The 20,674-nt window shown below is 42.4% G+C and overlaps 1 protein-coding gene and 1 pseudogene across 1 annotated transcript; one reads left to right on the top strand and one right to left on the bottom strand.

Annotated features, from left to right (window-relative positions):
- The first annotated feature begins 233 nt into the window (after positions 1–233).
- LOC131354091 (serine/threonine-protein kinase pim-1-like) lies at positions 234–3,887 on the top strand. Its single transcript, XM_058391362.1, has 7 exons — positions 234–592; positions 977–1,027; positions 1,633–1,854; positions 2,373–2,529; positions 2,617–2,793; positions 2,911–3,021; positions 3,169–3,887. The coding sequence occupies exons 3-6, from the start codon at positions 1,672–1,674 to the stop codon at positions 3,015–3,017; spliced, it is 624 nt and encodes a 207-aa protein (XP_058247345.1). The 5' UTR covers positions 234–592; positions 977–1,027; positions 1,633–1,671; the 3' UTR covers positions 3,018–3,021; positions 3,169–3,887.
- A 5,632-nt stretch (positions 3,888–9,519) lies between these two features.
- LOC131353816 (uncharacterized) lies at positions 9,520–11,715 on the bottom strand (annotated as a pseudogene).
- Positions 11,716–20,674: the final 8,959 nt, after the last annotated feature.

The raw sequence follows: 20,674 nt of genomic DNA, 5'->3' as shown, positions 1-20,674 counted from the left end.
TTTTTAATATAAGTAACAACTGGCTTTTCTACCCATGATCAGAATGCTGTGATAAGGTTAGCAGTTATTGTGCTGTGGTATAAAAAGAGATAAAAAACACATACACGAAATAAACCACTGATTTATTACTGACCAATTCACCTGTAACGAGTGAAATAAGCTGTGGCTCCTTTAAGAGCAGAGCGCCATTTTGTTTTTTTTGTGTCGTGGTCAGTCTGCAGTCACGTGAGCCGCGAGTACAGCGATGTTTTTATTTTCATTTCTGTTGCTCATTTAAGTTGTCTTCTTTAAATAAATAACGCTGTTGCCAGTAAAAAATAAAAACCCCTCGAGATGTGAAATGCGACCTGTGTGAGCTTCGTGTGATTTCTGCTGCAACTTGAGTTAGGCGAGCGATCCCTTACGTTAATGCTAACTCAGCGCGTTACATACACACAGAAGAGGACAACAAACACGAGGCTCATTTTGTGTCTTTCTTTATTTGTTTTCTTTAGCACAGAGATTTCTCGATCTGTACACCATCGGAAATCTGCTGGGGAGTGGAGGCTTTGGATCAGTGTACGAAGGAGTTCGTCGCAAAGATGGACAGCAGGTAAATGCCTGTGCAAATCCTGCAGATTGCACTGGTCAACACAATACATGAACTGTAGAGCATTAATGAGGTTAATGACATGAGCATTGTCCAGAAAGAGACTTTCTCCAAAAACTTTCTCTGGTGATTTAAATCTGTAATAAGGTTGTCATTTCCTTGTAGCGCATCCCTAAGATAAGATTAGATAAAACTTCATTAATCCCCGCACTAGTTTTAAGCTTGTGTTTATGATTTCTGGGTCACGTGATCTCGTTTCTATTTTTCCCCGCGTGTTATTTGTCCCACCTTTTCCAGTGTTCTGTTCGCACCTTCCGCCCTCACCTGTTTTCCATCTGTCCACTGCTACACTTCACAGGGGTGTTTTGTTTTTGTTTTTGTTTGTAGGTCGCCATTAAACACATCCGTAAGGATGGCTCGGACCTGTACATCACCGTTGTAAGTAACCTTACTTGACTGCTGTGATAGTAGCAATAAAGTCCTGTTTACAATTGATTTAAAGACCAAAACTATGCAAAACTAATGCACCTTGCTGTCATTTTTCGGTAAAAGAATCCTAGATGCTGCATTAGTCACTGTTCCTGATTACTTTCATAAGTCAACACCCCCACCCCAATCAGATAGTTAGGGTCAATAACTAGATGACATCAAATCACATACAAGCAACAACATATTCATTATGAATTGATCAAGTAACATAATGTGAGCTAAAGGTGACTGACCCTTCAAACTAGCATACTTTCACCATGGTAACACATGACCTCCAGAATATCACATACATTAGTGAAGAACTGAGATTGAGATGAAGAAACGCTAAACAGCAAAGTAATTCCTATAAAAAGTAATGTCTTCTTTTTTATACTTGTTCTTTGTGATTCTTCCATCCATATGCTGCAAAAATCTTCCTTTGAAAGTCTAATTCTCCTCAGTTCAGCCACATTAGTCTTGGCTCACAGCAGCATCTAGGTTTCATATACTGTATCTATAGATTCTGATGTCACAAACTATGCTAATTTTCTGTCTGTTTGTTTTTTAATTGCTAGCCTGGCGAGACCTGCAAGCTCCATCTAGAGGTGGCTTTAATGCAAATGCTATCAAAGCCACCTCACTGCCAGTACGTCCTGCAGCTTGTGGATTGGTTTGAAATGGACAACTGCCTCCTGTTAGTCCTGGAAAGACCAATCCCCTGCATGGACGTGTACGAGTTATGCTTGAGTGAAGGAGGCACACTCAGCGAGCTACTGGCCAAAATGATCATGCTGCAGGTGATTCATCTTTCACTGTGGCCCCTCTTTGGATAACCAAAGAATTTGTTTGCTGTTGATTTGTTTGTTCTTGATAATGTGTTTGCTAGCTTTATCAGATGCTTCACAAAGTAAAAAACCCATAGAAATGGAGAACACAAAGTGATGCACAAATGCAAATAATAATGGTGAAGTTAGTAATACTAAGAAAAACAATCCACAAAGGCATCATGTGTGTTTTGTTTGTGTGTGTAATTTAGACACGTGTGAGATTGAACTGTTTATTTAGGGTTACTGATGTATGGTATGGCTGTGACTATGTGATGTGGCTGTAAGGGTCCAGTCTTGCTGAGACTGGTTGTTCTTTCTAGAGTATAGTACATAATTACAGTGTATATAGTTGTGTTTAGATGAAATTTAATTTAGCTCTTTTGACTTTGATCCTGAGTTTTCTTTAGTGTTCAATGACTGATGGTATTTATTATTATTATTATTATTATTATTATTATTATTATTATTATTATTATTTCATGCTGCAGGTGGTCGAGGCTGCCCGCTACTGCCAAAGTCACAAGGTTTTCCACCGTGACATCAAGGCGGAAAACCTTCTGTTCAACTCCGACACCCTGGACATTAAATTGATCGATTTTGGCTGTGGCGATTTGTGGCAGGACACGCCCTACGTGGAATATGCAGGTAATTGCACATCAACAGATATTGCACATAATTAAAGGAATATCTAAGTTGTGATGTTGCTGATGTTGTTCTTGCTCTTCTGCTCAGGAACCCCAGATTTTTGGCCTCCAGAATGGATCCAGCAACAACAGTACTACGCCGACCATGCTACCGTCTGGAGTCTGGGCATTCTCCTATACAGCATAGTCTGTGGAGAAATGCCCTTCAGTAATGAGGAGGAAATTGTTGCTGGGTCCCTCAATTTCATACCTGGCCTGTCTGAATGTGAGAGAATATAAAAACAGCATTTTGAGATATTACAACAAATCTGAGAAAAATGATAGTGAAGATTAAAAATTAGTGAGTAAATTTCTGTCTCTGTTTACTTCACTGCCCACACAGCCTGCCGCCATCTGATCAACTGGTGCTTGGAGCAAGATCCCACCAAAAGACCAAGCCTGAAGCAGATCAGTAAACATGGGTGGTTCACAGAAGGCCTTTCCGGTTAGCCAGGTAAAACATCAGATCTAAATAAAATGAACTAACACAGAATATGATCCAGCTCACATGGATTGTACTAGAACCCTACTGCATGCTTCTACAATAAAGTATCATGTAATTTTATTTTCATGACAATTGAACTACTTCTTCTTCTTTCAGCTTTTCCCTTCAGGGGTGGCCATGGCGAATCATCTCTCTCCACCTATCCCTATCTTCTGCATCCTCAACCCTTGCACCCACTAGCTTCATATCCGCATTTATTACTTCCATATACCTCCTCTTTGGCCTTCCCCTTTGCCTCCTTCCTGGCAACTCCATGTCCAACATTCTCCTACCGATATACTCACTCTCCCTCCTCTGAAAATGTCCAAACCATCTTAATCTGGCCTCCCTAACTTTCTCCCCCAAACGTCCAACATGAGCTGTCCCTCTGATGTACTCGTTCCTAATCCTGTCCAACCTTGTAACTCCCAAAGAGAACCTCAACATCTTCAGCTCTGCTACCTCCAGCTCTGACTCCTGTCTCTTCCTCGGTGACACTGCCTCTAAACCATACAGCATGGCCGGTCTCACCACTGTCTTGTACACCTTCCCCTTGATTCTTGCTGAAATTTTTCTACTGTTCCACTTCCCTCTCTTTCATTCACACACATGTACTCAGTCTTACTACGACTGACTTTCATTCTCCTTCTCTCCAGCGCAAACCTCACCTCTCCAGGTTTTCCTCCACCTGCTCCCTGCTCTCACTACAGATCACAATGTCATCTGCAAACATCATTGTCCAAGGAGACTCCTGTCTGACCTCCTCTGACAACTGGTCCATCACCATAGCGAACAGGAAGGGGCTCGGAGCCGATCCCTGATGCAGTCCCACCTCCACTTTGAACTTCTCTGTCTGACCTACAGCACACCTCACCACTGTCCTGCTCCTCTCATACATGTCCTGCACCACTCTGACATACTTCTCTGCTACTCCTGACTTCCTCATACAGTACCACAGCTCTTCTCTTGGCACCATGTCATACGCTTTCTCCAAATCTACAAACACACAGTGCAACTCTCTCTGACCATCCCTATACTTCTCCTTCAACATTCTCAGAGCAAAAATTGCATCTGTTGTGCTCTTTCTGGGCATGAAGCCATACTGCTGCTCACAAATTTCCACTACCTTCCTTAACCTAGCTTCCACTACTCTTTCCCATAGCTTCATTGTGTGGCTCATCAACTTTATCCCCCTGTAGTTGCTGCAACTCTGCATGTCACCCTTATTCTTAAAGATCGTCACCCTTATTCTTAAAGATCGTCACCCTTATTCTTAAAGATCGTCACCCTTATTCTTAATGATCGGCACTAATACGCTTCTTCTCCATTCCTCAGGCATCTTCTCACTCTCTAAAACCCTGTTAAACAAACTAGTTAAAAATTCCACTGCTGCCTCTCCTAGACACTTCCAGACCTCCACCGGGATGTCGTCAGGACCAACTGCCTTTCCACTTTTCATTCACTTCAAAGCCTTCCTGACTTCATCCTTTCTAATCTTATCTACTTTCTGTTCCGCAGAGTTCACCCTTTCAACTCTTTTTTCCCTCTCATTTTCCTCATTCATCAGCTCTTCAAAGTACTCCTTCCATCTCCTCTGTACACTCTCCTCACTTGTGAGCACCTTTCCATCTCTATCCTTAATAACTCTAACTTGCTGCACATCCTTCCCATCTCGATCCCTCTGCCTAGCTAACCTGTACAAGTCCTTCTCTCCGTCTCTAGTGTCTAACCCAGTGTGCAACTCGTCATATGCCTTCTGCTTGGCCTTAGACACCTCCCTCTTCACTCTGCGCTGTAACTCCTTGTATTCCTGTCTATTCTCTTCAGTCCTGTCCATGTCCCACTTCTTCTTGGCTAACCTCTTCCTCTGAATACTATCCTGAACTTCCTCATTCCACCACCAAGTCTCCTTATCTTCTTTCCTCCTTCCAGATGACACACCCAGCACCTTTCTTCCTGTCTCCCTGATCACTTCTGCTGTAGTTTCCCCAGTCATCTGGCAGTACTACCCGACCACCCAGAGCCTGCCTCAACTTCTGTCTAAATTCCTCACAACATTCCTCCTTTTTCAGCTTCCACCACTTGGTTTTCTTCTCTATCGCTATCTTTGACCTCTTCTTACAGACCTTCAGAGTCATCCTACACACCACCTTCCTATACTGTCTGGCTACACTCTCTCCCACTACCACTTTACAGTCACTAATCTCTTTCAGATTGCCTCTTCTACATAGGATGTAGTCTACCTGTGTGCTCCTACCTCCACTCTTGTAAGTCATTTTATGCTCCTCCCTCTTCTGAATATAAGTGTTAATCACAGCCATGTCCATCCTCCTAGCAAAGTCCACTACCATCTGTCCTTCAAGGTTCCTTTCCTTAACTCCAAACTTGCCCATCACCTCCTCATCACCTGTGTTCCCCTCACCAACATGTCCATTAAAATCTGCTCCTATCACCACTCTCTCACCTGTGGGAATAGTCTCTATCACCTCATCTAATTCACTCCAGAATCTCTTTTTCTCCTCTAACTCACAACCTACCTGTGGGGCATAAGCACTAACAAAATTCAACATCATCCCTGATGTAACTTCAGACTCATCACCCTGTCCGACACTCTCTTCACCTCCAGAACATTCCTCACAAACTCCTCCTTCAGGGCCACACCTACCCCATTTCTCTTACTATCCACACCATAATAAAACAGCTTGAATCCTGCTCCTATAGGACGAGCCTTGCTACCCTTCCACCTGGGCTCCTGTACACACAGTATATCCACCTTCCTTCTCTCCATCATATCAGCCAGCTCTCTACCTTTCCCTGTCACAGTACCAACATTCAGAGTTCCTATTCTCAGTCCTACACTTTTACCTTTCCTCTTCTCTTTCTGTCTGCACACTCTCCTCCCTCCTCTACTTCTTCGACCAACAGTAGCCCAATTTCCACCAGCGCCCTGTAGGTCAACGGCGCCCATGGCGGTCGTTAACCCGGGCCTCGACCGTTCCGTTATGAAATTCAGAGTACTGACGATTCGCATGGTTAAATTTGGCTAGATTTTTCATGACAATTGAACAAGAAATCAAATAAGGAAACATTAGGTTCTACAATACTCTATATTAATTTAAACATGTTTTTATTCCACAGATGATTAATAGGCCATGTTGGATCAGGCCATCAGCACCCAACACATTTTAATTACTAATTATAATTACAAATAAATTATAATTCCTGTAAATATATTCCTGTGAATAAATTGATTCCCATAAATATATTCCTGTAAATAAATTTGAATTTCTGTAAATATATTCCTGTAAATAAATTTGAATTTCTGTAAATCAATTCCTGTAAATAGAAATTAGAAATACTGTAAATAAATTATGAACCTTATACCTGACTGGCTGCTGTTTGCTTTCATTCAATATCATCATATTTATGATCTTCTGCTTGGAGCCGTCAGCATTTATGACGCAACGTCCTCTGCTGTGGATGAACACAAATGGATAGCTTAAAAATCTGCACTTCCCATCAACAGTTCATGCCCAAATCTCACTGTCGCTTCAGTCGATGATTTCATATGAATATAATGTAGACTTGAATTTAAGACCTTCTGCTGTAATCATGAATTCAATTCAGTTTATTTTGTATAGCACCTTTTACAATGAACATTGTCTCAAAGCAGCTTTACAAAAGATGAAAACAGAGAAAGGGGAGGGGAAAATGAAAAATAATAATAAAAAATAACTAATTAACTAGAAATAAGAATAAATTATTAAATTCTATAGTTAGACTATTTTATTTTATCCCTAATGAGCAAGCCTGTGGCAACGGTGGCAAGGAAAAACTCCCTGGGATGGAAAGGAAGAAACCTTGAGAGGAACCAGGCTCAGAAGGGAACCCATCCTCATTTGGGTGACACTAAACAGAAAATAATGTAACTGTAGCTGATTAATGTCCTTTCTACAACAGCAATCAATGACCCATGAGGAACCATTAGGTCAGTGTAGTTTCTAAGGTCATTATAAACACTAGTTCTTTGCTGTCACGGGCTGACAGATGTAATGGCATATCTGTGATGGTGTGAAAGTCCCCAAGTGGCTCTGTCCATGGCTGTCTCCTGGTCCACACAGATCCATCCACAGCATCAGTGGGCACCATCACGCGGCGAGACTCCGACCAGGGGTAGGGCAGCGGTCGCACTGGAAACTGGCAAACACTGGGAGCTCAGGAGTGGGGTGTATAGCTCGACAGAGAAGGTAGAGAGAGAAAGAGAAAGATATTAAGTTTCTGATCATGTGATGCTTAAAGACAAAGTAGAATTATGTGTAAAGTGCAGGCAGGGACTCCGGCAAGACTAGCTATGACAGCATAACTGAAAGGGAGAGCCAGAAGGTCACAGACATGAAGGCTTCCCGGGACATAAAGCATCCAACCACTTCACAGTCAGCAAACCTGAGCGACTTGCGAGGGTGGTAAGATGATAGCATCCAACACATCCCAGTACACCAAACACTCTATGACCATGAACCTTCCAGATCTGCTCCTTTGCCTAAGAAAACTATACATTAAAAGCTTGACTAAACAAATGTGTCTTCAGCCTAGACTTAAACATTGAGACTGTGTCTGAATTCCGAACACTAATCGGAAGGTTCCATAACTTTGGGGCTTTGAAAGAGAAAGCTCTGCCCCCTGCTGTAGCCTTTGCTACTTGAGGTACTACCAAGTAACCAGCACCCTTTGATCGGAGTAGGCGTGGCGGATCATAAAAGACTAAAAGTTCGCTCAGGTACTGTGGCGCGAGACCATTTAGTGCTTTATAGGTTAGTAACAGTATTTTATAATCAATGCGAAATTTGACTGGGAGCCAATGTAGTGTGGCTAAAATAGGAGTGATGTGCTCATATCTTCTGGTTCTAGTTAGGACTCTAGCTGCTGCATTCTGGACTAACTGGAGCTTGTTTCTGCTCCTACTGGAACATCCAGACAGTAAGACATTACAATAATCCAACCAAGAGGTAACAAAAGCATGAACTAATTTTTCTGCATCATGAAGCGACAACATATTTCTCATCTTAGCAATATTCCTAAGATGGAAGAAGGCTACCCGAGTGATATTATCTACATGAGCTTCGAATGAAAGACCAGAATCAATAATCACACCAAGATCTTTTATTGCTGGACAAGATGAAACCAAAAGACCATCCACCATTACTCTGTAATCAGAAAGCTCACTTCTAACTGCCTGTGGTCCTAGTACAAGCACCTCTGTCTTGCTGTCAGCCGTTTAGCTGAAACATATAGCCGTGTGTCATCTGCATTACAGTGGAAGCTAATACCATGTTTACGAATAATTGCACCAAGGGGTAACATATATAGGGAGAAAAGCAGTGGGCCTAAGACAGAACCTTGTGGAACACCGAACATAACCTTGGTATGCATGGAGAAGTCACCATCTAGATCTACAAACTGATATCGGTCAGTCAGATAAGACCTGAGCCAGGAGAGGGCTGTTCCTTTAACACCAACAACATGTTCTAGTCTATCAAGTAGAACAGTGTGGTCAATGGTGTCAAAAGCTGCACTAAGATCGAGTAACACCAGTAGGGAGACACAACCCTGATCAGAAGCCAGTAACAGGTCATTTACCACTTTAACCAGTGCTGTCTCTGTGCTGTGATGAGGCCTAAATCCTGACCGATACATTTCATAAATGTTATTTCTATGCAGGTATGAACATAACTGCTGTGCTACAGCCTTTTCTAGGATCTTGGAGATAAAGGGCAGGTTTGATATCGGTCTATAGTTAGACAGCTGACAGGGGTCGAGGTCCGGTTTTTTAATCAAGGGTTTGATAACTGCTAGCTTAAAAGATTTAGGCACATAGCCAGTGCTTAGAGAAGAATTAATTACTTTTAGAAGGGGTTCAGTAGCTACTGGTAATATCTGTTTAAGGAAAGATGTGGGTAAAGGATCTAGGATGCAGGTAGAAGATTTTGAAGAAGAAATTAGTGAAATTAGATCAGGCTCTTGAAGTGGAGTGAAGCACTCTAAGCTCTGATCAGAAATAGCTATATTATCTAAAGGATTATCTATCAAATAATATGGTTTTAAATTAATAGTCTGAATTTTTTGCCTGATATTGTCAATTTTTTCATTGAAAAAATTCATGAAATCATTGCTGCTAAATGTAGATGGTGTGCGCTTTTCTACAGTGGTTTTGCTCCTAGTTAGTTTTGCTACAGCGCTAAATAAAAATTTTGGATTGTTTTTGTTATCTTCGATTAGGGCAGAGAGATACGCTGATCTAGCAGCACTAAGAGAATTTTTGTATCTCAGAAGGCTTTCCTTCCACGCAATCTGGAATACTGCTAATTTAGTTTGACGCCATTTACGCTCTAGTTTCCTAGCTGATTGTTTTAAAGCTCGTGTTTGGTCATTGTACCAGGGTGCTAGTTTCTTGTCTTTTTTTCCTTTTAAGTGGAGCTACAGTGTCTAGGGTGTTCCGAAATAATGACTCCAACTAATCAGTCGCCTGGTCAAGTTCTGTAGGGTCGGAAGGTGAACCAATCATGAGTGATAATTCTGGGAGACTATCGGTAAATCTCTCTGCAGTAGCAGACGTAAATATATGCTTCATACGGTAATGCGGCAAGTTGCGCATCTCGTGACTAAGACGCATTCTAAATGAAACTAGATAATGATCTGAGATAGCTTCCGACTGTGGAAGAGTGACTATGTTTTCTATATTTAATCCGAATGTAAAAATGAGATCCAGAGTGTGACCTCCATTATGAGTGGGTCCTATTACATTTTGATTAACACCTAATGAATCTAAGATGGACACAACTGCTGCTCTCAGAGGGTCTTCTGGCTTATCAAAGTGAATGTTGAAGTCTCCTACTATTAATGCTTTGTCTAAAGAAACAACAAGGTTTGAAGTAAAATCTGCAAATTCACTAAGGAATTCAGAGTATGGCCCTGGGGGCCTGTAAATAACAATTAGTGGAATTGACTCTGTGAACTTATTATTAGTACTTGCATACGTTAGGTTAGTATAAAGAACTTCGAATGTGTTGAATTGATGTCTGGCTTATTATCATGAATAACTGCGACACCTCCTCCCCTGCCTGTTAGACGCGGTTGGTGCATATAGCTATAGCCAGGTGGACAAGCTTCATTTAATGCTACGTACTCGTTTTGTTTAATCCATGTTTCTGTTAAACAAAGAACGCTGAACTCCTGATCAGTAATCAGTTCATTAATTATAAGTGTTTTAGTTGACAGAGATCTAATATTTAACAGTCCTAGCTTCAGATCAAAGGTGCTGGCTGTGCATTCACTATCATCTAGTTTTATTTTAATCAGGTTACTAAAACAAATTTTCTGATTGTTAAAACATTTTCGTTTGGGAATAGACACAGTCACAATGTTATGAACCCTGAGTGACGACTCTTTGCAGCTAGCAGACGGTCGGATTAACCTGCTTGTCTGCTCCCTGGCCCTGGCCCTGGATTGTCACCGATTAACTAGATCTGCTCTAAGACTATGTGCTATGCTGCAAGAAATGAATGAGAGCAGCACCCACCCGAGTGGGATGGACACCGTCCCGTCCTAACAGGCCAGCCTTGCCCTCAAAAGAGCTCCAATTGTCTATGAAGCCCACATTGTTTTCGGAGCACCACCTGGACATCCAGCAGTTCAGCGACCGTATCCTGCTGTAAGCTACATCGCCACGCCGCATTGGGATGGGGCCAGAGCATACTACGGCATCGGACATCGCCTTTGCTAATTTACACACCTCTACAACATTACTCTTAGTAACCTCAGACTGACGAAGGCGTATATCATTAGCTCCTACATGGAAAACTATCTTGGAGAACCTGTGCTTGCCTAGGACCCTAAGATTACCTGCAATGTCCGGTGCCCTGGCTCCCGGAATACACCTAACCTGTGCTGCTGGAGCCCCTAAAGGCCTAGCTAATTTCACATGCCTTAAAATTGAGTCTCCTATAACCAGATCTCTTTCAGGTTTCTCAGCGGGTTCTTCACTGAGGAGAGCAAACCTGTTGGTCATGTGAAGCGGAGAGGAGTGGTGCTCCCGTGGGCAAGCCTTAGCGTTAGCCTTGGCTGCGCGACTATGCTGCCGAGTCGTCACCCATTCGCCCCGCTGTGAGGGCTCTAATGCCGGATTGGGGGGTTACTAACTCCACCTAAGGCATCCAGACTTCCTCCTACAGACACTACACTACTGTCACCATCACTAACCCTCTCTAGAGTCTGGATGCGCACCTCTAAAGCTAATATCTTCTCCGTCAGAGAGCTAACTAGCGTACACTTATCACAGGTAAAATTAACACTAACGACGGAGGAAGAATTACTGAACATCCTGCAGCTCAAACACTGAACAAGCTGAAAGGTAGTCATAGTGAATGATCACGTACCTTTGAGTGAATCTATCCCCCGACTGCTGTGTAAAAACCGGGGGGGGGGGAGGCTTCACCCAATAGAAAAACAAAAGAACAATTAACTGCGATATGCAAGTAAAGATTTAGCAAACGAAACCTGGCAGAGTAAGAAATTTAGGTAAAAGAGAAAAAGAAACAGACGATATAAACTTCGAATGAAAAACGCCAACACAGGCAAGAACTCGCGGTAAGCGAAAACTGAGCTCATCCTGAGATTCTTATTCACAATATACTCATACTGCAAATCCTTTTAAATATACGTAGAACTGTTTATATTATACAATTGTATACGTTTCATTATATATATCATATACACTGATCAGGCATAACCTTATGACCACCTGCTTAATATTGTGCTGGTCCTCCTTTGGCTGCCAAAACAGCCCTGACCTATCGAGGTATGGACTCCGCTAGATCCCTGAAGGTACGCTGTGGTATCTGGCACCAAGATGTTAGCAGCAGATCCTTTAAGTTGCAAGGTGGGGCCTCCATGGGTTGGACTTGTTTCTCCAGCACATCCCACAGATGCTCGATTGGATTGAGATCTGGGGAATTTGGAGGCCAAGTCAACACCTCAAACTCATTGTTGTGCTCATCAAACCATTCCTGAACCATTTGGGCTTTGTGGCACGGTGCATTATCCTGCTGAAAGAGACCACAGTCATCAGGGAATACCGTTTCTATGAAAGGGTGTACATGGTCTGCAACATGGATGGCAGGACCCAATGTTTCCCAGCAGAACATTGCCCAAAGCATGACACTGCCTTAAATCCTTACACGTGTCCATTTTTCCTGCTTCTAACACATCTCCTTTGAGGACACAATGTTCACTTGCTGCCTAATATATCTCACCCACTAACAGGTGCCATGATGAGGAGATCATCAATGTTCTTCACTTCACCTCTCACTGATCGGTGTATATATAAAATCATTGTTAAACATTAAAGACTATATTAATTTGATCATCCATGGATTAGTATTTTACTTGGCTGCAGATTTATTTAAACATTTTTTTTTTCATGAGCTTAGTTCAGCATGAATATGTAGCACTGAATAATCATTTTAAAAATCATATTTATTTTACAAGGGATTTGAAAGTGTTTTTCATTTCATTAGAATTTTGATATGATACTACTGTGCAATCAGGAGCTTCCACAAAGCATGGGGGAATTTGGATGGAAATTCCCACAAACAATGTAAATATATTGAAGCAAATGAAAGTGGAAGCCTCTAAATTAAATTAAATTAAATAAACTTAATTTTCTTCCTGAGGGCATTGGAGCAAGCCCTTATGTAATGAATTGCAACGTGACCATCGATACCCAGGATGTCTCGTTAGGGCGGGACGTGGCTGCAGCCATCCGGGAGTCCAGTCCAGGAGGAATCCCAGGAGTGCAGGTCATCGCTCTTCCACATGAAGGGACAGTGGAAATTGCCTGCAATGTCGAAAGTGTCCCTGGTTCAGTTGCTGGAGCAGAATCATGGCCAGCATTCAGAGTTGGGGATCAGACATTCTGCCACGCTCCAGCCTCACTCATCACCACGCGTGTAGCTGAACTGACCGGACGTCAGGGTGTGAGGACACGAGTGATGGCGCTGGTCGGGTTCACGCCGCTCGAGTGTAAGAGACTGGCGGAAACAGCGCTGTCTCAGGATATCGGTCACTTCTGGAAGGAGCTCCACGGAGTACGCATGTAGTCCTGGAGCTTCCGTACAGCCGAGATGAATGACAGGCATCTTCTTGGGAAAGAAACCGTGCTCTGTTATCTATAGTGGTGTACTTGTGATCAGAGTTGTCTTATTGACTTGTGTAACAAAAACAGCCAAATAAACTCTCCCAAATACCAAAACCAAATATTTCCCTCCTGTACTGAAAATACACATTTTACACTTACTTTTATGCATTACACACAACTGAAAATCAATGAATAGTAGCACACAGTCAGCTTACCTAAGATTCACAGCTTTTTAAATAAGATACTCTTTTCAGTATCATCAGATTTATCACTGGTAGCATAGAAACTGTGTAGAGTAAAACTGAGCTTAAGAACTGCACACAAGCTCAGGTTAATAAAGTTATTCGCAAAAGTTTGGATGCACTCTTGCATTTTTTGCAGAAAATATACCTGGATTTTTTTATTTATGCAGTTTCTCTACAAAACCTATAAATCTGTAATTGTATTAAACGCCGTTTCTGAGAACAGAAAGTGCAGAAATACAGAAATGAGTTGTTTATGTTTACGTCATTTTGGCACAGGTTTTACACCAGATGCAACCCTCCTATGTTTTTGGAGAGATAAAACCCTCAGATCTGGTTGCCCAGCCTGGGAATCGAACCCGTGTTGCATCGGAGGGAGACTGCCATTAAATAACATGTTCATTGTGTTTGTTTTTCTGGGTGTGGTACTTCCAGTGTAAGCTGTTAACACAACACACACAAACACACACATGATTTATTCCTGCAGCACAGAATCAGTGTGTACACAGCTTTGTGTGTAAGTGTGTGTGGCTGTAGGTACGTGCCATTATCTTTCTTTAATCATGTATTTGAGGATAGGGGAAGAGAACAGGACATTTCTGCTTTACACTGGAGGATGTGTGTTTGGACATGAGTTATTCTGACTTGTTTCATCTTAATAGTAATAATACATGATGGGGTTGATAAGGTATTAGTGGTAATTGCACTAAAGGGCAGTTTTGTGGACTGAATGTCACAATCTGCCATAACTGGGCAGTTCATTTCATCCCATGATGTAGTGAGTCCCCCAATCCAACGTCAGTTTAATACAAAACCAGAGAAAGGACAAAGCAGACATTTGTTCATTTCTAGTTTTATTTCTAATTAAATAAACCTAAGTGTCAGAATCAAACCATCACCTCTCTCTCAGTCACTTTTGGTAGGTTTTTTTTGGCTGAAGGGGGTCCCTCCTCCCTTTCACACAAAAAAAAAGGCAGCCAGCGGCTTCCGCCTGCACGTTTACAACAGCAGTTAAACCATTCCTGAATTCCTTTGACAGCAATTCACTAGAAACTAAGTGAAGAAAGTGCATCGAGTGTTCAAGTAAGAGTGGATGGTTGAAACACCACATGATGAGGGCACGTGTTGAGACCGGCACTAAAGAAGACGTGAAGGAGGAGGTGGAGATCTTAAAACATGATCAACTGTTCTCCAGAAACTCTAACAGTCCTAGGTGAAAGAGGACAAAGTCAATACTCAGCTGATTGCACTGTTATATTAGACTCTGCAGTGTCTTGATTGGCAGTTATTTAAGGGAAACGTAACAAAAACACAATTTAAACACATTCTAGCTTCGTCATTCATGCTTCATCTCTTAGAAGCACGTCGAGGGTCCCTGCCGTCGCTGATGGTGACTGACGGTTTAGGAGGTGCAGGCTGTCCTACAGTGACCGGCGGTGGGCCGTTTCCGGGAACGCAGCCATTTGGATTTCAGATACTGTACATATATATATATATATATATATATATATATATATGTATATATATATATATATAATCTTCTTCTTCTTTCGGCTTTTCCCTTCAGGGGTGGCCACAGCGAATCATCTCTCTCCACCTATCTCTATCTTCTGCATCCTCAACACTTGCAACCACCAGTGGCGGACCATGCATTTCACACCTAGGCCTTCGCTGGTGTCCTTCCTGAATTAATCCACCTCTATACCATCATTATGACGCCACTAGATACTAATCAACCGTTATATAGCAAAGTAAAAAAGGAATTAGTCTACAGTATTTATAGTCTATTATAGAATAGTCAATTTTATTACGGTTACTTTTCTCAAAAAAGACATTCTTGATGCCATATGCAGCAAACTGAAATCTCCGGAGGACGCAGCATCCAAAATGAGACGCAGTGAATATAGAAACACTGTATAACAGTGCGTTGTGTCACAGGCTCTTGTAACGAACATGAATAAAATTACATTACATATAGCAAAAAACCAAATTAACACAATTCAGTCTCACAAGTTTCCTTTCACTGCAGTAAAAAACAAACAAACAAAAACCCCACGGTCCATCCCGGGGATCTGGAATGAAGGCAAACATAAATGGTTCTTTAAAAAGCTTACCAACTATTTTGAAGAATCTAAAGGATTTTCTTGAAAAGTCCACCTTGATAATGCATTTGTAAGGATGTCCACGAGCAAATCGATTTCTTCTCCTCTGTCAGCCATTGCGAGTTAACATATACAGTATATATTTTATTTAGTTTGTGCAGTTATCCAATCAGAGGACGGGAAATTGTCAACGTAAACGTATGCCTGCTAGATGGCCCCAGTGATGCCAACTCGAAATCTGATTGGTTAATGGAACCTCATTTCATTGCCATTTATTTTAAGCTACGGGTGCCTGCACTTTTAATTCTGAAGGCCTTACGGCCGGGCAACGGCCACTAGCTGAAATATGATTGGATAAATAATCTTATCATAAATATACACTACTGGAAGCAGCGCAACCGAGAGAAAAGCTATGAAATGTAGAGAATAGACTATCGGGAAAAATTTAATAGACATTCATTGAAAATTATATTAAAATGCAAGTCAGTGATTCAGATCACTGCTGTTTAGGCCAGCAGAGAAGGCCTCGCTGGCCCTGACGGTCCGCCACCGGCACAAACTAGCTTCATATCCGCATTTATTACTTCCATATACCTCCTCGTTGGCCTTCCCCTTTGCCTCCTTCCTGGCAGCTCCATATCCAACATTCTCCTACCGATATACTCACTCTCCCTCCTCTGAACATGTCCAAACCATCTTAATCTGGCCTCCCTAACTTTGTCCCCCAAACGTCCAACATGAGCTGTCCCTCTGATCCTAATGCTGTCCAACCTTCTCACTCCCAAAGAGAACCTCAACATCTTCAGCTCTGCTACCTCCAGCTCTGACTCCTGTCTCTTCCTCGGTGACACTGCCTCTAAACCATACAGCATGGCCGGTCTCACCACTGTCTTGTACACCTTCCCCTTGATTCTTGCTGAAATTTTTCTATCACACAGAACTCCCGACACCTTTCTCCACCCATTCCAACCTGCCTGAACTGGCTTCTTTACCTCTTTCCCACACTCTCCATTACTCTGGACTGTTGACCCCAAGTACTTAAACTCCTGTACCTTCTTCACCTCTTCACCCTGTAATCTTACTGTTCCACTTCCCTCTCTTTCATTCACACACATGTACTCAGTCTTACTACAACTGACTTTCATTCCCCTTCTCTCCAGCGCAAACCTCCACCTCTCCAGGTTTTCCTCCACCTGTTCCCTGCTCTCACTACAGATCACAATGTATGTTGTTTATTATTATTAAACCATATTCAATATAGGGCATGAAGTCTAGACATGTTTCAAAGGTCATAGATATTTTTCTTGTTCATGTCTATTAAACATATGAAAAAAAGAACATAGAAAACAATTACTTCTTTCTTTGCACAGAGCTATTTACTTACACAAGCCTGTTAACCTTTTCTGATCACTTCTTCTAAACATGCAAAGTGTACATTCATTACTGAAACCACCTTAAATATAAAGCATAAAAAACATAGACATGTTTTTCAAATAACTTGTTCATGACTATTAAACACATGAAGAAAAGAACATAACCCAGGTTCACATTACATCCCCGCTGAGAAGAATCTAGTGTTGTCTGCCTTTGGCGAGGGCAGGAGAGCTCTCTGTATCACATGTATGCTTCGCCATCATGTGATATTTTAAACTCGACGTGCTGCGGTGATAACTTAATTCACATCCACAATAAATGCAGACTTTTGTCTTGTCGACAGAACCATCAGACATCCTTTTATATATAAAGAAGAAGTTTTTCTTTCTCAATTTCAATTTCTATATATATAGACACAGTATCTCACAAAAGTGAGTACACCCCTCACATTTTTGTAAATATTTTATTATATCTTTTCATGTGACAACACTGAAGAAATGACACTCTGCTACAATGTAAAGTAGTGAGTGTACAGCCTGTATAACAGTGTGAATTCGCTGTCCCCTCAAAATAACTCAACACACTGCCATTAATGTCTAAGCCATTGTCAACAAAAGTGCGTACACCCCTAAGTGGAAATGTCCAAACTGGGCCCAATTAGCCATTTACCCTCCCCTGTGTCATGTGACTTGTTCGTGTTACAAGGTCTCAGGTGTGAATGAGGAGCAGGTGTGTTAAATTTGGTGTTATGGCTCTCACACTCTCTCATACTGGTCACTGGAAGTTCAACATGGCACCTCATGGCAAAGAACTCTCTGAGGATCTGAAAAAAAGAATTGTTGCTCTACACAAAAATGGCCTAGGCTATAAGAAGATTGCCAAGTCCCTGAAACTGAGCTGCAGCACAGTGGGCAAGACCATACGGTGGTTTTACAGGACAGGTTCCACTCAGAACAGGCCTCGCCATTAGGGATGCAACAATACAGTTAACCCACGGTTCAATACGTACTGCGATTTTACCCACGGTTGTCGGTTCGGCTCTTTTTTCCCCAATCCACTATGTAATGAACAGTCACGGTGAGATAACGCTCTGTTGCCCCTGACGTCCAAATATCTGTTATTAGAGCAAGGCTTTGCGCATTAGCCAATTCCTTTTCAATTGTTTTGCGTGTTTTTCCGTAGAGGTCGGGAAAAAAGGACACGTCAGTAGTGTGTAACGCGGATCAAGCACTTTTATAAGTTGCCAAAAGCCCACATCACCGATCACAGAAAACGGCTGCAAATCTTTAGCAATTATTATATTATAAATTAAATTATTTTTTGTGACTCTCGGAACCAGTTGTGTATGAATGCTGGAAGGAATCAGATAGGGGACTGTTGCTTTTTGGATGCCTGTGTTACCTGCTCTGCCATCCTGCTTCCACACAGTGATATCTCTGGGTGATGGAGCTGCAGATGTGCGGTCATGTTGGAAGTATTTCCATGTCAGTAGCTAACTCTTGTGTAACAGTGCTTGCACACAGTCATTTTTTGTTTAGCATTTTTGTTTCATCGGCATTATAGTCAACAAGAAATCCTAAATATTTGTCTCGCTTCAGCGCTCTCCAGGGTTAGAGTGAAATCTGACACCAGCATCGCGAGCATGTTTAAGCACCCCTAACTTTAGCGCTCACTGATTGGATATTTACTTGCGGGGAGGCGTGTCTGTCTCAGCGCGTAGACATACAGTACAGGCAAACACAAACAGGCGGTTCAGAGAGTAAAAAAATGCATGGTTATTATTATTTTAAGGAAAAACCGAAAAAACACGGTTCACATATTATATCGAGTATTGTGGCATCCCTACTCGCCACGGTCGACCAAAGAAGTTGAGTGCACGTGCTCAGCGTCATATCCGGAGGTTGTCTTTGGGAAATAGACGTATGAGCGCTGCCAGCATTGCTGCAGAGGTTGAAGGGGTGGGGGGTCAGCCTGTCAGTGCTCAGACCATACGCTGCACACTGCATCAAATTGGTCTGCATGGCTGTCGTCCCAGAAGGAAGCCTCTACTAAAGATGATGCACAAGAAACCCCGCATACAGTTGCTGAAGACAAGCAGACTAAGGACATGGATTACTGGAACCATGTCCTGTGGTCCGATGAGACCAAGATAAACTTATTTGGTTCAGATGGCTCAAGCGTGTGTGGCGGCAACCAGGTGAGGAGTACAAAGACAAGTGTGCCTTGCATACAGTCAAGCATGGTGGTGGGAGTGTCATGGTCTGGGCCTGCATGAGTGCTGCCAGCACTGGGGAGCTACAGTTCACTGAGGGAACCATGAATACTAACATGTACTGTGACATACTGAAGCAGAGCATGATCCCTTCCCTTCGGAGACTGGGCTGCAGGGCAGTATTCCAACATGATAACGACCCCAAACACACCTCCAAGATGACCACTGCCTTGCTAAAGAAGCTGAGGGTAAAGGTGATGGACTGGCCAAGGATGTCTCCAGACCTAAGCCCTACTGAGCATCTGTGGGGCATCCTCAAATGGAAGGTGGGGAAGCGCAAGGTCTCTAACATCCACCAGCTCTGTCATGTCATCATGGAGGAGTGGAAGAGGACTCCAGTGGCAACTTTGAGTGGAGCTCTGGTGAACTCCATGCCCAAGAGGATTAAGGCAGTGCTGGAAAATAATGGTGGACACACAACATATTGACACTTTGGGCCCAATTTTCCACTTAGGGGTGTACGCACTTTTGTTGACAATGGCTTAGACATTAATGGCAGTGTGTTGAGTTATTTTGAGGGGACAGCGAATTGACACTGTTATATAGGCTGTACACTCACTACTTTACAGTGTAGCAGAGTGTCATTTCTTCAGTGTTGTCACATGAAAAGATATAATAAAATATTTACAAAAATGTGAGGGGTGTACTCACTTTTGTGAGATGAAGGGGCCATTACCGGCCACACACACTCACCAGCCAAGTTATTACCCAAAACGACCTCCACTCCCTCCACCGGCAAGGAAGGGCGCACTCCCATAGTCACTTCCCCTTTAACTAACTGGGACTGTAAAATAAACTTGTGCAAAGGAACAGACAATGTTTGGAGTGTAATCCCTCGAATTAAAATGTTCTTACCGACATATGAGCTGGATGAAAACGGACGTATGGAATCCAAAATGAAGGACTCTGTTGACCGAGTATCTCTCAACACCCTCACCGGTACACACTCACGTCCCTCTAAAAGAGAAACAAACCCTTCCGAAATAAATGGTGCATACCAGGGGCGTATCTAGGATTTGAAAACATAAATGGTGCATACCCTTTGTTGTGTTAAATTTCAGAACAATTCCTTTTAATAACGGACAGGTTTTCCGTACAGCGTACAGAAGGCACACGCGGAGAGCAACTCGTTAAAAGCACAGGCGCACAATTTTTATTCTTACCACGTCCCTGTTTGCTTTTAAGTACAGGACAGTCCTTCTTCCAGTGTCCGACTTCCAGACAATAACGACACATAGAATCAGATATCACCTTCTGAGAAGGTGAACCTCGATCACTCCGCTGCAGCTGTCGAAAGTGAAGATTTCCATTACCACGATTCCCATAACTAAATAGGTTTTTGTGAGTCACAACGAAATCATCCGCTAATGATGCAGCTTCAATGGCCGTACGAGGTTTATTTTCATTAATATACACTGCAATTTGATCGGGAACGATGTTC

Source organism: Hemibagrus wyckioides, linkage group LG06, assembly GCF_019097595.1.
Source record: "Hemibagrus wyckioides isolate EC202008001 linkage group LG06, SWU_Hwy_1.0, whole genome shotgun sequence".
NCBI lineage: Eukaryota > Metazoa > Chordata > Actinopteri > Siluriformes > Bagridae > Hemibagrus > Hemibagrus wyckioides.
The sequence above is the reverse complement of the archived record's forward strand: the minus strand, read 5'-3'. Positions and strand labels throughout refer to the sequence as shown.